Raw genomic sequence first — 16,293 nt, forward strand, 5'->3', positions numbered from 1 at the left:
GGTAGAGCAATCCAACTTGTAACACAGATATCTTATAATACAAAACGATTTTATTGACAGAACATGGAAACACATAAATTCTAAATTGTGGAAAAGATAAACTAATAAACAATGCTACTTATTGGTTGACAGTTTGATGATTCATTTGATTTGCTTGAGGACGTAGCGTTTTTTGCAATACGTGCGCGTCCGCCGGCTCTATTCTCTTGTAATAGTGTTCTTTAGTTTCGACAATTTTAAATCCAAATTTTTTATAAAAGTCAATCGCACCTTCATTACTTATTTGAACATGTCTGCCAGCAACACACAGATATGTATCATTACACATTGTAATTATTTTAAATTATTATTCTCATTATGTAATCAAACTTACAAGAAGATCGAGTCAAAATTTCCATCCTTGTTAACATAATTTAAAACATGCTGGACCATAACAGTGCCGATTCCTAATCTTCTATAGGGATAAAGACAACCCAATGTCATTATATATAAACGTCTAGAATTTTCTGAAGTATCTACACGGCAGCATACTGCTCCAACCTGCGGAATCATGATTATATATTGTATAGCATTTGCAAATGTATTTTATTTAAACTAAAATTTGAATGTCAGATCAGCGATACTCAAACATTTTCAGCCGCAACGTTTCTCTTGTACGAATGAAATATCAAGTACTTTATATATACTTTACTAGTATACTAATTGCATTAGTATACTTACTGCATAAGTATATTTTTCTGTTAATTAATTTTACCTATGTTTGTCAAGCTTCTACCAAATTCTGTGGAAACAAATATTTTTTATACAAGATAATAGCAATATACTTATTATATGTTCGTAGAACTCCTTATGTTTCTACTTTTATCTTTATTAGAGTTTCAAGAGGTAGAGTTTTTGAGGACCACTGTTAAGTATAAAAATTGTTGTAAGTACCACTATATCATTGTAATATGCTAGTTTGGCGAGTTCTCCAGCTTCCAGTACATCCTTGTAGAATTTTTCATTGTACGACACTGGGAATACAACTTGATTGAGTAATTTCAGTTGTTTGATGTTGTGAGGTGTCACGTCTCCCAGCTCTATTTTCGACCTGCATTAAAAAAACACGGTCATATCAAATGTAGAATTACTTCCACCGATCAACGTCTATTAATACCGCAGGGCACTCTGGCGTTCGAAATATAATTCAAAAGAGATCGCTTTAAGTAGCAATTACGTTAGGTAGACATAACCTTGGAAAATTCCCGTCGCTCACCTGGTCATCCTGGTGGGTACCGGAGAGGATTCGCGATTTCAGTGGCGAGCTATTTTATAACGCGTTACTCGCACCAACCTCTTTCTCGCGCCAAGGAATGAGGACCATCGCGCACAATTCCGCGTAGTCGTAACGTAAGACATAAACGCAAGGCTGAAGAACCAATCAGAATATTGCTTTATAGACACCGGTAACGATCGACCGGAGAATCGACATTCGCGACATTTTCTTCGCCAAAGAATCGATTGCCCTTTCGATTTTTTTAAATTCGACTGATTTTCATGTCGATAGATTTTTCACTCATATATATCTGCATATCTGCATTTATATAGCGCTGTAAGAAAGAAATGAGTAAATTTTATATTTTTGAGAAAATTATCTGAAATATCTCGAAACAACAAGATACAGAATGTCCGTGAATCATATCTGTGAACCTAGGTCTGCTTCACCGACGGTTACGGTTAGTCCGTTGATTTTTATCTCCCTCAGCTCCTCTTTGCGACTCAGAAGAAAGTTACGTTTAAGCTTTTCGTATAAGCTTTTCACTTGTTTTTCTACGAGGAACAAAAATATGTAAAATGGTTTCTCATCTCTTACTAAAGTGAAATTAAATATTTAAAAATTATATGCGCGTATATATATATATATTTTATCCATGTCACCGACGAGATACTAGGAATCATCGTCGAGCGAGGTTCCGATGGTATAACGCGAGATGGCCTGCATCATGTTCACCGCCATCTTATGCACCACATGACCTCGTTGGCGTGTCCCGTGACCAGCTCACGTGAATTTTGACAAATTCAAACGTTTTTTTTTTTGTGGCGAAGAAATGGACATTTTGGGACAGCATATCGAGCCGCAGGATGCAAGGTAGTGTTTACATTTAGTACCAGCCGCCCGATATTGCGAACACCTTATCCCTTCCGTCTTGTCCGAGGTCTCCTCAAGGTCATCATGTAGTGCCACAGTACGCATTTAACGAGACGTGCTAGGATCGACACGCTCAGTAACCGTCCGAAGTAATAATACACCTAATACAGCGAGTTCGAGCTGAGACCAGTCACCATGACATTGCGTCTCAACACCTTATCTGTTTTGCAGTGCCGTAAAGGACGACAGTGGAACGGGGATTGTTATAGAGGAAGCGGAATTCGTGGATTGCGAAGGTAAGGAAGGGGAGGAAGATTACGATATTAAGAAGAGAGAGAGAGACTATGTCCGTGTCTTGTCGTGTTTGTAAGCTACATACTTACCGCTACAGTATCCTGCCTTTACACGACTCTATATAGACTGCAAGGAATAAATTTTCTATCATATGTGCTCGATCTTCCTATTAGGAGAACCAGTTGGAGAAGATGACATGCGTTACCAAGAAGCCCTGGCATACAGGGTAGTGCAAGTGAACAGCACAGCAGCCATACAATCAGCCAATGAAATAGAACTGCCTGTGTCACAAGCAGGAAGCAACACCGTACAAGTACTAACGTCCCCTTTGAATGGGCAGTTTTATATCGTTGGAAATGCCAATGATGTATTCACCGCAGCGCAGACATCTAGATCCTTAGTACCAAGGGCGGCTACGCTTCAAATAGAGACATCGAGGAATTGCACTACTGGGTTGAAGAAGGTACACAATGTGGTTATATCGTATCGGTCGCTGACTGCGGACACTAAAAATTTAATTTGTCATTTCACAGAGAGACGACAGACGGAGAGCAACGCACAATGAAGTCGAACGTCGTCGTAGAGATAAAATAAACAATTGGATTGCGAAATTGGGTAAAATCATACCTGAATGTAATGTAACAGGTACAACTACTAATAGCAGCAGCAATAGCGGCGGAGAGGGAAAAGCTAACTATGAGACTCAGGTAAAGTCCGAGCTATATGTATTATTTAGTATTATTTGCACTTGTCAGTTGTCATTCTTTACCATAAGAGATTGTTATGTCATGATAGAGTAAAGGAGGCATATTAGCAAAGGCTTGCGAATACATAGGAGAGCTGCGTGCGACTAATCAAAATCTGAGCCAGTGTTTGCGGGACAATGAGAAGCTACGACAGGAGATTACAGCGTTGAAGCAGTTAATAACCCAATTGAAGCACGAAAATCATCAACTTAGGTCGCAAATAACAACCTCGACTGGTAACACTGTTGAAGTTGTACACTTGAGTCCTTAATCTTCCTCTAATTTGTAAGCCAAACGATTCTTTCTGTAAATACTAGAACTTATGAGTTGTTTTTCTTTACACGGAATATGTACACTCGACTCGTCCGTGTTCGTTCGTACATAGAGTTGAGAAATCCAGAGATATGTTTTAAAATGAAAATACACCGGACACACGGAGTGTACATATGTTACGAATATCTAAACACAACGCGCGCGCGCGCGCGCACGCGCGCACACACACACACACACACACACACACACACACACACACACACACACACACTCTCTCTCTCTCTCTCAACCTGTGTGGAAGCGTCTAATTTTAAATACAAAGGCGTACGTGGTGCCGAGTTTATATAATTTTCTGTTTTCTTTTCCGACGACTATACTTTGATCTTGCAAAATTATAGTGTATTGCGATATGGATTACAGATATACAATATTAAAAATCAGGTGCTTCTAATAATAAAGTCATAACTGTACATTCATAATTCGTTTCACATTTACATTTCATTTGCACAAATTTTATCGATTCGCCGAAAACATCGTAAAAGTTTCCATCGAGAAAACATTCTGGCTTATAATTTTTGCGATATTGCTGTGTATAATATTGCTATATATAATGTTGTTTTGTTAATAAGGTACAAGATGGGATGACGCTATAATAATTAGGAAGATGGTAATCTTTTCTGGTGTCAACTGTCTATATCAATCGCATAAAGGTATAGCATATAGTTATATCAATGATTCTATATTTACTGAGAACTTTTTCAGAAATTTTTGTATGTTTTTAATTACATATTGAATATCTAATGATATTGTGTGAATGATGCTATTCGTAATATCGGCAATAGACGGAATTACGATTGTGCGTTGTGACTTTTACCTTGAAGACCTGTTGAAAATATATGGGAATGTCATTCATTATTCATTCACAAAGTAAGTCAATTGTAACTTGGTATACATGGGAAAGTCAAGGCTGTGAGTACTGAAAGGTCAGCGCATCATATTTTGTATTTGTTACAAAAGAAAAACAGTATAATTCAAGCAGTGTAGTGCAGTCGGAATTTATCTTGAGGAATGGACTTTTTTGTTGACTGTATGACAATTACGTGACTGTGGCGTGCAGAGATCGTTGAATATTTTTTATTTTTAATACTGTTTTCGTAGAAAGTATTTCATAAGGACGTGCTACGAGAGAGATCGCAATTGTGTAAAATAGATTAATTATATAATTATGAGTGTGTATTTACATATGAACACATAGGATATTTCATTACTACTGAGATTCATTTCAGGGATAGATTTAAAGACATGAGAATCGACAGAAGGATTTATATGGTTGATTTTATTCAGTTTATACCCTTTGAGTTTGAGTAATAGTGCACCGAATGGCTTTGAGTAATTTGGACGTGTACTAACTCTGTTCATTTCTGGATTTCGAATCTGTTCCTGAGATGAATGCCTAATAATGAAAAGCTCTATATGTATATGGACATACACATGTGCATAAAATCTATACGCACTCTGGCAATAAAAAACATTTTTTTTTCTTTACACGAACCGACTCTACAGAAGAAAGTAAAGAAAAAAAAAAATGCGCCGGAATCAACTCACCAAACGTGTTAAAGACCGAAATGTAATATATCGTTGATGTACATATCGCGAGGTTATTGTTATATAATAATTATTATTAAAACGAAATCTATTGAAAGCGGTTTATTCGTCGGTTCGTAACATTGCCCTGCATCCTCCCCCCCCTCTCTCTCTCTCTCTCGAGTTTGCTTCGCGATCATCCTCTTGTGCATAATATTTATTGTTTTTTTTTCTTTCTTACATATCATACAATGGAAATGATGTCGAAATCAATGGAATACAGGTCATGCACACATTTTTTTCGTTTTCATTGTATCTTCACGATACTGAAGACCCCTCGTACCTCAGTCCGTCATACAGATGTGTCTAAAGATATCGTGCATTTTCGTTAAACTCTTAAATCATGCCCGTAACGTCTCGTCGTTAAAGTAGTAATAATAATAATAATAATAATAATAATAATAATAATAATGTGCTCCATCATGTGTATGTAACGTTTGCCATTATTATCTATCGTCTTTAAATAATACATCATATGTTACAGCGTGTTTAATACTCCACGATTCGATCTCTTGCGAGTAACAGCTGCCGCGTCATCCGGTGATATCAGCACGTGACCTTATCGCGGTTACGCGTACATTGAGTCCCTCCAATCGCCGCACGGCAGGATGAGACGGAGAACCGTTCTTATTTACTTTCGTTTATATTATACATACATAGAGAACATTGGGAATATTAATTTCCCAGCTAATACACATTTGCGTCTCTTCAACAAAGCAGAAAGAACGGACGAAAGTATATCTCTCTGTAAGGGGAAAAAGTCACTTTCTTTCTCATATAACAGACTAATTACAGGTAGCCCTCCTCTCGAGCCGGGCGTGCCCGACTCTCGAGAACGCGGAGCGTATCCATCGAACACGCTGCGAGTGCATTTAAGAATGTCCCACTTTATTGTCTCAACCGTCACGTACATGTGACTTGGCTTCGTTCGAATGACATTTCGCTGTTGTGATATACAGAGTATCAGGAGGTTTTACCGTTGGTTAGCTTCTCTATTTACAATTCCACTTCGAAGACGGGCACAAGGATGACGTAAATTCGACAAAAAATAACATACACAGTAATCGATTACGGGTTTATCTTTGCAGATTAGACCGGGACATCCTTAAATGTTAGAGCCAAACGATTACAGAACGATCAATATCTTAAAATTGCTTTTAACAAATGACGTTTAGGAATTTAGTCCTCTAAATTCCTGAATGCCTGTTGAATGTCTTCGTGCAGCTGATCGAAATCCGATCTAATTTTCGCCTCACCGTCCTTAACAGGATCCTGAAATTTACACGAAGGCTAGACAGATCGTAGAACTGCCACATTGCGGCGGATGACCACCGAATCAATCGTTATTAACGTAATAGTGTTACGCAATTAAAACCGTGTATACCCACCTTGAACTTCATGGAACTCAACTGATAGAGAATATTGCCCATGCTGTCTCTAATAACGTTCCACGTGATTTTATTGTCTGACTGCGCTGTTGATTCGACCGCGTGTCTCGCCATATCGTAGAATGCAATCATATTTCGCAGCATTCCCACAGTTTTGTAGAACGGACAGAAACGATCGTACGGCGAGTAGCTGAAAGAATCGGAAGATAATGTTCGCTAGAAAAGAATTCTTGTCCAACGACAGCCAGTAGTTCCCTAGATTGATGTTAAACTCTTTTTGCACAAGAAAAGCATCGCAAATTCTCTATCGGTGCACCTGTTTTGTTGCAAGAAGTCGTCCTTCAGCAACTTCGCCACTTCGAGCGTGATTTTGTCCGTCTCGGCGAGGGAGGCCTTGCCTACTAGTTGTACAATTTCCGACAGATCCTCTTCTTCCTGCAGGATTTCTTTCACTTTCGTTCTCAGCGGCACGAATTCCGGGAAGTTCTTGTCGTAGAAATCGTCCAGCGCGCGTAGGTACTTGCTGTACGATATGAGCCAATTGATAGACGGGAAGTGCTTACGTTGCGCAAGTTTCTTGTCCAATCCCCAGAACACCTAGAGATTGAAGAATTTGTCGTTGAACGCATCGTCGGCTTCCTCAGCTATCGTGACAACTTCGACCTCGCATACAGCGTCGAGCGTCGTTTTGTACCTGTACGATACCAAGTGTCGCGCTAGTCACAGGATCGGAAAAGTCACCACCTGGCGGTGAGACAGCGCCCACAATGCTGACAGATCCCTCACGATCTGGATTTCCCAAACATTTAACCCTATATATAAAAATGAAAGACCCAATGAATCGTAAGCGAAAAGGAAAAAAGGAAAACGCTCTATCCTACCCTCCCTCTCTCTTGTATACTGATAATATAAACGTTGCTTCTACAATCTATTATGTTCCTAATAAGATTGTAGACATCAGTAGTAGTATCTTTTGCGCCTGCTGACACGGCAAGAACATCTTAATAAAGAATTCGACCGATGTTTATCATATCGAAACACTCTACTCGTCGATAATGTCTCGTTACCTTCCGGCGCGTTCGTAAAAACTAGCCAGACGAGCACCGAGGTAGGCAGGATAACCAGAATCAGCAGGCATTTCGGCCAACCGTCCTGAAATTTCTCGGAGAGCCTCGGCCCAACGCGACGTCGAGTCCGCCATCATCGACACATTGTAACCCATGTCACGAAAGTATTCGGACAATGTGATACCTGTACGGCAAACGATGAACTTGCTTATCACAAGTACACCTCTATGTCTAATCTGATATTATAAGCTTTCGCGGTGTAGAAAAAGCGAACTCTGGAATCTTACGGTAATGGTTCTTTCGGTAACAAATCAACAACAAGATGAACGCGGTGTAGAAAAAGCGAACTCTGGAATCTTACGGTAATGGTTCTTTCGGTAACAAATCAACAACAAGATGAACGCGGCGCAAACCGCGGAAAATTAAATCAAATACCACCTCTGTGCTTACCTTTGTAACTTTCACTCAACAAACGACAGGTGTCCCTTATCGGTGGACACATTTTCTTTACCGTGTATTCTACTTGCGTAACGACCATGTATGATGATAATTATACTGTTATGGTAAGAAGTTACAGTTATGACTCTCTATTGCACAGCATCGATCGATGCGTTGATCGATGCATGCTCCGTCGGTCCGAATCACCGTCTCGAATGTTACCGAGCGCGATTCAACGACTTCGGTTGACGGCGCGCGGCGACGTACCGGTGTAAATGGAGGCCTCACGCGCGGCTACGGGCATGTTGGATGTGTTGGCTACCAAAGCGGTACGTTTCATGATGGATTCGGTGACACCATCGATCTCCACGGTCAGCTCGGGAAAATCGCGCAATACCTCGGACATCTCGTTACCACGTTCGCCGCAACCTACGTAGATGATAACGTCGGAGTTGGAGTACTTGGACAAGGCTTGCGAGATAACGGTCTTGCCACAGCCGAAGGCACCGGGAATAGCCGTGGTTCCGCCTTGGACGCATCTGTAACAGACACGTCGACGCGAATTCCAGAATGACTTACGGACTGACGTCCTCTGGCCGATGCTAGTTTCATTAAGTAAACGCGGAAACGCGGCTCTTACGGGAAGAGAGAGTCCAGAACACGTTGGCCAGTGAGTAAAGGATGATTAGCTGGCAATTTTTCCGTGACCGGACGAGGTTGACGGACTGGCCATACCTGCGTGCGTATAAACAGACGCGAGTCACAACATGCGACACATTCAGAACTCTCACGTGGTACTCATCAAGGGTACAGATATTAGATTTCGTACCTGAAGCATGGTATATTTTTGTCTCTCGCCGTCGAATACCGTCTCGAGTACGACATCCTGCAACACATATTATATATGTGTGTGTGTGTGAAAATCTCATTGTCATCATAAATATTAATATTACAGAAAATAAAGTGCAGTATATAAGATAGAAAGACTTACGTCAACTGTGTAGTTGCCAGCAGGAGCGACGTACGTGACAGTGCCTTTGCATTTGGGCGGTATAAGCATCAAATGCTTCACCAAGGTATTCTCGTACACGACACCGTACAGGTCACCGCCCGTGATATGACTGCCGTTTTTGATGTTGTGCGGATTAAATTCCCAAGAGGCTGTACGCGACAGAGCAGGCACGTTGATACCTTTCGGGATATAGATCGAGCTTGTGAGCTCGTTAATGTCTTTGAGCGGACGTTGAATACCGTCGAAGATACTGCCGAGTATGCCAGGTCCCAATTCGACTGAAAGTGGCTTTCCAGTACGAAGCACAGGGTCACCAACTGTGACACCGCTTGTCTCTTCGTATACCTAAAGGTATCGCAAGGATTATTTGAATTATAATAGTGTCTCACAAAGTATACAAATGATAAAGATATAGTATCTTATATCTCAACAAGAATGAGTTTAGGCTCTTTATCTTTCAAGCTATGAAGCTTGATATATATTGCAAAATTATTATATACTTGTATAGTAGCCATATCTCCTTCCAATCTGATGATCTCCCCTACTAACTCGTAGTAACCGACTCGTACTAATTCATACATAGCTGACCCAGCCATTTTTTCAGCTGTAACCACTATAAAAAGAAAAAATGTTGAGTTAAATAAACATAAGACAAGAAAGTAAAGGAAATTGAAATGAGGCAAGAGAATCTCACCAGGACCAGACACGGCATAGACATATCCAAACTTGCCCTCCCGTTCTTCATTCGCTATCTTCAGCAAGCCTTGGTTCGTCATTTTGAACAGTTATTTATCTGAAAACAGAAGAAATTACACTGTAACTGTTCTATGTTTCCTATAATATTTCATCTTGTACAGGGTAAAATATATGAATATAAAATATGACAAGAACATAAGTATATCAAAACGCACATAACGCACATAACGCACACGCACACACGCACACGCACACACACACACACACACACACACTCATTATATATAGAATCTCAACTCTCAACCTATTCTTTTCGACTACACTTTCTACACCTTTCTCTGCGATATTTTTCCCTTTTCTTCGCACTTTTCTTCGCACACTCGTGACACGAGAGACTCTTTAAAAAGTAAAATATATAAGATACGAGAAGGTACGGAGACAAGGAGATCGATCCGTTAATTCGACCCTTACCCTGACCGTGAGTCGCGATAAGAGATTTCTAGCTACTCGTTGCCAGGAAAGCCAGACTCACGGAAAATTTCGGCGGCTGTCACACGCTCCGGCTGCTCTCGGCGATTCACGTGAGCAGACGTTCAAAAAAATAGGCGTAGCCCCGCGAAGCCTATGAGCCGTCTGCTAGATGCAGGAAGAGTGCTCGCCGAACAGTAAAAACAGCGATGATTCACGCGAGCTTCTGTGCGGCAGCGTGCGAATGCCGAGAGGCGTTTCATGATCAAAAACTCAGCCAAAATTTGTATGATGTGTCGATCAACGAGACGATGGCGCACCGCAAAGTGGATGCGCGGATCGATACTACCCGCGCCAGAGTTTGTTCGCGCGAGTTTTCGCACGTTAGCCGTGAAACGTTGAATTGAGATTTGCTCGTACGATCGAGAAAACGAGGCCGCGGATCTTGGCGATTAATACGAACGGCGCGATACTCACGCGTGTGCAAGATGCGATGTTTCCGAATGTCGGTCCACCCAACGACGAGTCCGATCTTCAGTGTCTCCGGCCTAGCTGATATCACAAGACAGGTCAGCTGACTGAGTTGCGTGTCAATCCGCAATTATCAGGCTGGTGCGCGCGTGCGCAAGATTTATGATCGGTCTACATGAGAACCACGATGAAGGATTCAAAGCGTTCACGCGTTGTAAAAGAAATTGTAAAAAGAATGAAAAGAATTACAAAAATACAATAAATACGTAATACAATGCTATATACGTAAAACAAATATGCAGTTGTCTGTCGTTACTCGGCCTAAAGTCTCTGTTTAGGTCGAAGTGAGTAAAAATTTGTATGAATTCAGATAGCGATAGATATGGTAGTTCTTGATGAAACGAGTTTCATAATTAGAACTGCATTAACTACAAGTAGTTTAAACATGAGAAAATATAAAATATATATATTTTTTATTTATGCTCTCATACTGTCTTTAACATTTGTTTAAAATATTTATGTAACATAACATATTGCATCTATATATTATATCTATATATTAGGTGAATGCACGTTTTGTTAAATTTCTCAGAAATATAATTGACTCAATTTTATAGCAACACTTATAAATATGTAGATGTATAATATATCAAAGATAACAGAAAACAATGGTGATTACTTGGTAAAATAGTTTTTAATAAAATTATTTAACCTATTTTTCCACCATGAAATTTATCAAAATTTTTGCATTCATTTATATATATATACGCGTGTGTGTGTGTGTGTAATGTCTTCTTCGAAACAATACAACCTAAAAAAAACAGACCTTGATATCGTTTAATTTTTGAGATATTTGATCTGTTACATTTGTAATTTAGCACTCTGTATATACAACATGCATTTCACAATTATAACGTAAGGCACATATTTCTATAAAACTAATTATATTGCTGTGCATATTGTGTATTAATTTTTTTACGAATTACTAAATAATACATCTAAAAGTTATCTAATATTCTTTATAGACAACTTTCACTTATAATTTAGTATGGTTTTTTTTATATATATTTGAAGTATTTATGTAATATGTAATGTAAAAAAGAAAGTATCATATAAATACTTTTTTTTTTACACACATTTTGCACCCGTGACCCGCGAGGTTCTTTAATTTATATTGTATTTATATATATATATATATATGTATATGTAAGGCACATGTTTACTAACATTTTTTAATTATATTGTGTAACATATGTACTACTGTGCGTGTTAATTTTTTTATGTGTTATTACACAGCATATCTTAAAGCCCCCACATACTTTTCAAAGGCGAGGTAAAGGCTATCAAGTTTTTCAGCTTCAAAAAGTGCTGTAATAACTATAAACAGAATATTGAAACCAGCAAAACTCTGCATACGAAGGCACGTCTGTATACCCCACTGCTTAAAATTTTTCTTACAATACAACCAAATAAATCTCATAGTCTTAAGCAAAAAATCTAATGGGGTTTGGGAATGTTGGATTAATCTTATAGCGATTTTAAACAATTTTTTCAGAAGGTCTTGGTTCACGTTTAAAGAATCCATTTCCCTAAGCAATGGAATAAATTCGGATGTATTTATATTGTTACTGGAATTATTAGTGCGCAAGTTGAATTGCAACAATAAATCATCCAATATACTCCACAGTTTTGTAGTTTGGAAATCACGTTCATCTCTTTGCTTGTTTGATGTATTGTCTTGATTAGAATCGTTAGGCATGCCTGATCGTATAAGTTGAGTAACAAATTTAAGAGGATCCAATAATTGAATGCCATTAACTGTTAATATACCGTTTTCAATCGTCCATATGATTATACTGGGCTTAGTACTGTCTGTCGTCTTATTAATAGCGACAGAAGCGTTAGAAGCGTTATTAGAAGCAGTATTAGAAGCTAGCTGATTACGATTTTTTATGTACCGTATCACTTCTGCGTTTTCAGACATCTCACATGTATTATTTGCGGCTGCTACTCGTTTGACGCGATTGTATTGTTTACGGAGACGTTTGCTACGCAAACCTTGTCTGTAGTCATCGAGAATTTTACCTTGATTGTTTCTGATAATTTTACTCGCGAATTGTATATTCACCACAGTACCGGCGAAGAACATAAGGTGCGTCGCCATACTTACTACTTCAAAATAATTAATTGTTCCATCTGTTCTATATCTATCTACTAAGCAATAGCTCTGATATATAATACCGATGCCATTTAAGAACAAATTACCACTTTGTATGGTATTGAATACTAATCTTGCGGCAGTATTTACTGTCATACCACGTGAAACAGCAGCAGAAATAGCTGCTGCTCCTCCCATCGCACCTAAACCAAACACTGAGCTGGTAATTGTAAGCCATTGTGGAAATGCTTCTGCATCTAGAGGATTAATAGATTCTTTGTGGACGCTTCGATCTCTTAATTGTTGAGTGCCTCGTATCATCGCCCAAGTAGCGGACACGCCGGTAGCAACAACACCTAATAATTATAAAAATCAACTAAATATATCAATTAACTGTAATTCATAAAATATCGATGCTTAATATATATATATATATAATATTAATTTATAATATCACTTGATTGTAGAACTAAAATTGGACTAAAAAGTTATTATTTATTATTATTTAGGAAACTAGGTAATCGTTATTTTTGTTGTATAAATTAAAAGTTAAGAAGCACAATATACCTCCAACAACAACAACTGGTGCAAGAGGTGTAAACAATGATGCAACACCCACTGTAAGTGCTCCAGCTCCAGTAACAGTGGAAGCAATATCCATTCCATTGCGAACCTTTGCTGCCAATGAACATGCAGGTGAATCCATAATCTCAAGCCAAACTGTTGAATAGTCTTCTGTGATCGGACAGGATGGATCTGGTTGGTAAGTGCCATCTTTTGGAAGAACCATTGTACATTCAAAGAGATTATTATTCGTTTTATAATCTGCCCAATTTTCATATACTCTGCCCGTGGTATCAATATACCATATCTTGTATTCTTCATTCGCCTTTGTTGATTTTTCTGTTGCTTCTTTTTTCTTCTCCACAGACTTTTCTTTATTCATTATAAATTTCCATGTTTTAAAAATAGGGATTGGTTGGACAGATATTGCAGTAAGGTTTTCATTGTCTTCTGTATTACTTTCTATTTCCTTTGACTTTTTGGGTTTCTTCAATTTGTGACATATCACCACGTTATAAATTATACCACAATAAATTGGTTTGTCGTAATCAGTTTCTATAGTATATTCAAGTATCTTACAATATATCTTATGTATGAGAGCTTTAGCGTCATCTTTATAATCTACTGCATCAGTTACATCTTCATCCTCATTGTGATCTTTATCTTTACTGTGATTTTCTTTATTACAATAAACATTTGTTTTATTTTCGTTTGTATTCTCATTATTATTTGGTGGGCCAAAAAGTGCATATCCAATATTTTGTTTCAAGTATTTATGTTCACCAGGTTGATATATCATGCAATCACAGAGAAGTTCATAGAAGCATTGTTGTTGTTCAATAGCAAGATCCTTCATGTTTTCCTAGGAAACAAATAAGCAACTAGTATATAACATTCATTATCAATAGATATTTCAATTCTTCTAAGACTTTTGGAACTTAGAACATCATTACACAATTTTATATGATTGCTTATAAGTTTTTAAAATTGAGTTTGCAATATTCAAGAACCTCACAGTTTATTACTAACCCTTTAATGTACGATTGCATATATTAAAATAAAACTTACAAAATGTTCCTCCACAGTTATATTACTATTTGCAGCCATTGTATTTGCAAGATTCCTTGAAAAACGCAAAAAATATTAATCATATTTTGTTCATAAAGTTTAAAGCAATTATCAATATATCTTTACTCCGGATAGAGTTTTATCTTTTAAATAATACATTATTTGTTGTATCTCTCTCTGTTATCTTTAATTTTCTGTCCTCTGAGACCCTGGTATTCTCTGTTATTTTTTGTGATAGCAATAGAGATAGCACAGAGATAGCAATGAATATATCTATCGGCTATCGCCTGTATTAACATTTTTTATACGTACTTTAAATTACTGCGACGTTTGTTATACTGTATATATGTATTTCTTTCATTGAATTGAATGACGCCATCATAGACGTTTTAACCTCGCAAACTGAATTTTAATGCTTCACCGTTTCTTTTCAGTATGAAAGATTTGTACATTTCCGCATTAAGGTTTAATCGCATTAATATTATCAATTATCAAGTTAGATCTCACTACCACCAATTCTAATTGCCAGTTTTCCTCTGCTGATTATTGCGAGCAATCGTCATATTTTTATCTATTTTATGTTATCTCTTGCTTAAAAAATTATCAAAAATGTTTCAATGTCACTAAAGAGTAATAAAGTAAATCAAATTGTGGCCTTTCGCGAAATCAGGACATTGTAAGGTATCCCTGGCTCTCTAAGGCCCAGTTGCACCAACATTATTTTAGTTTTAAGTGAGACTTAAATATATCTGTCTTTATTTATTTAGTAAGGAAGATAAAGATAGACTTATGTTTAAGTCTCACTTACAACCAAAGTAACCAAAGTTGGTGCAACTGGGCCTAAAGGGAATAAAAAGAAAGCACAAAAACAAGCACCGTGTGCCGTTGGCTTTAAAATCGGTGAATCCCCAATGTGCTAAGTTCGAGTGATATGAAAATGTCACGTAGAATCCGGGGATTTACCGCATTCACTGCCTGGTACTATTTTAGTAGTACCTGTTGAATCAGTCAAACATAGTAGTTTAGAAAGTGTTGCTGTGCTGACGGGCGGGTGGTTATTCTGTCGTTGAACATTGTCTCGTAGACAGCGTCAGAGTAAATTATCAGCTAAGAAAAAAGGTACGAAATAACTCTGTAATTAATTGACAAATTATTCGCTGATCATCCTGTTTCAATACTCTTACAACTGGTCGCACCGATATATTAAAGATAATATTTCTTGTCAAAAAATTATTTTCACGAATTTACTTTTACACACGTCACTTCTTATAAATCAGTTTATAATCGGGAACAGTACGGTTGATTGACTCACAGACAAATACTGCGTTCTGATTGGTGCATTTCCATCCATCTTCGGAAATGCACCAATCCACAACGCAATATTTTCATCCAGCAAGCAATCCAGCACAAAAACAAGCACCGTGTGCCGCTGGCTTTAACTGCGTTCGGAAATGTCACACGAATGCATCCGCTGTGTTGGTGCGAGAGAGATATGAGAACGGGTGCGTTCACGACACTCAACGGTTGAGCAACCGTTGAATAATTCGTCAACGTTATTGGTCTGAAGCGTGGTCTACAATGGCAGTAAGCAGTAAGAAGTAAAGTCAGCGGCACACGGTGCTTGTTTTCGTGCTGGATTGCTTGCTGGATGAAAATACTGCGTTCTGATTGGTGCATTTTCATCCATCTTCGGAAACGTACCAATCGGAACGCAGTATTTTCATCTAGCAAACAATCCAGCACGAAAACAAGCATCGTGTGCTGCTGGCTTTATACATTAGTGTTTTATTGGCTACATGTTATCTACAACATCGTTTTAGACAATGCATAGCCAATAAAGTATTTTTGCGTAACGGCGTTTCTTGCTGAAAAATGGCC

At 38.2% G+C, this 16,293-nt stretch overlaps 4 protein-coding genes across 6 annotated transcripts; 1 reads left to right on the plus strand and 3 right to left on the minus strand.

Moving 5' to 3' along the window:
• Positions 1-30: 30 nt before the first annotated feature.
• san (Probable N-acetyltransferase san) lies at positions 31-1,464 on the minus strand. Its single transcript, XM_011150623.3, has 4 exons — positions 1,256-1,464; positions 934-1,090; positions 374-540; positions 31-293 (listed from the first exon to the last, which is right to left on the minus strand). The coding sequence occupies exons 1-4, from the start codon at positions 1,261-1,263 to the stop codon at positions 119-121; spliced, it is 507 nt and encodes a 168-aa protein (XP_011148925.1). The 5' UTR covers positions 1,264-1,464; the 3' UTR covers positions 31-118.
• A 490-nt stretch (positions 1,465-1,954) lies between these two features.
• Positions 1,955-3,789, plus strand: LOC105188915 (upstream stimulatory factor 2). Of its 2 annotated transcripts, none has more exons than XM_011150622.3 (5): positions 1,955-2,128; positions 2,360-2,424; positions 2,596-2,885; positions 2,956-3,129; positions 3,218-3,789. In XM_011150622.3, exons 1-5 carry the CDS (start codon positions 2,088-2,090, stop codon positions 3,437-3,439), a joined length of 792 nt encoding a protein of 263 aa, XP_011148924.1. In that variant the 5' UTR covers positions 1,955-2,087; the 3' UTR covers positions 3,440-3,789. The 2 variants fall into 2 exon arrangements, with proteins under 2 accessions (XP_011148924.1, XP_019699590.1); XM_019844031.2 differs by having other exon boundaries at positions 2,102-2,277.
• Positions 3,790-5,052: 1,263 nt separating this feature from the next.
• On the minus strand, positions 5,053-10,784 carry LOC105188914 (V-type proton ATPase catalytic subunit A). 2 transcript variants are annotated; one of them, XM_011150620.3, is made up of 12 exons: positions 10,632-10,784; positions 9,685-9,783; positions 9,491-9,603; positions 8,970-9,335; positions 8,808-8,864; positions 8,619-8,713; positions 8,246-8,517; positions 7,541-7,724; positions 7,168-7,285; positions 6,790-7,070; positions 6,474-6,663; positions 5,053-6,357 (listed from the first exon to the last, which is right to left on the minus strand). In XM_011150620.3, exons 2-12 carry the CDS (start codon positions 9,764-9,766, stop codon positions 6,265-6,267), a joined length of 1,851 nt encoding a protein of 616 aa, XP_011148922.1. In that variant the 5' UTR covers positions 9,767-9,783; positions 10,632-10,784; the 3' UTR covers positions 5,053-6,264. The 2 variants fall into 2 exon arrangements, with proteins under 2 accessions (XP_011148922.1, XP_025154351.1); XM_025298566.1 differs by lacking the exon at positions 10,632-10,784 and adding an exon at positions 10,219-10,473 and having other exon boundaries at positions 6,176-6,357.
• Positions 10,785-11,723: 939 nt separating this feature from the next.
• Positions 11,724-14,804, minus strand: LOC105188913 (uncharacterized). The gene is made up of 4 exons (XM_011150619.3): positions 14,728-14,804; positions 14,416-14,470; positions 13,351-14,209; positions 11,724-13,139 (listed from the first exon to the last, which is right to left on the minus strand). Exons 2-4 carry the CDS (start codon positions 14,452-14,454, stop codon positions 11,914-11,916), a joined length of 2,124 nt encoding a protein of 707 aa, XP_011148921.1. The 5' UTR covers positions 14,455-14,470; positions 14,728-14,804; the 3' UTR covers positions 11,724-11,913.
• Positions 14,805-16,293: the final 1,489 nt, after the last annotated feature.

The sequence above is a fragment of the Harpegnathos saltator genome, unplaced genomic scaffold (genome assembly GCF_003227715.2).
Source record: "Harpegnathos saltator strain DR-91 unplaced genomic scaffold, Hsal_v8.6 scaffold224, whole genome shotgun sequence".
Taxonomy (NCBI): domain Eukaryota; kingdom Metazoa; phylum Arthropoda; class Insecta; order Hymenoptera; family Formicidae; genus Harpegnathos; species Harpegnathos saltator.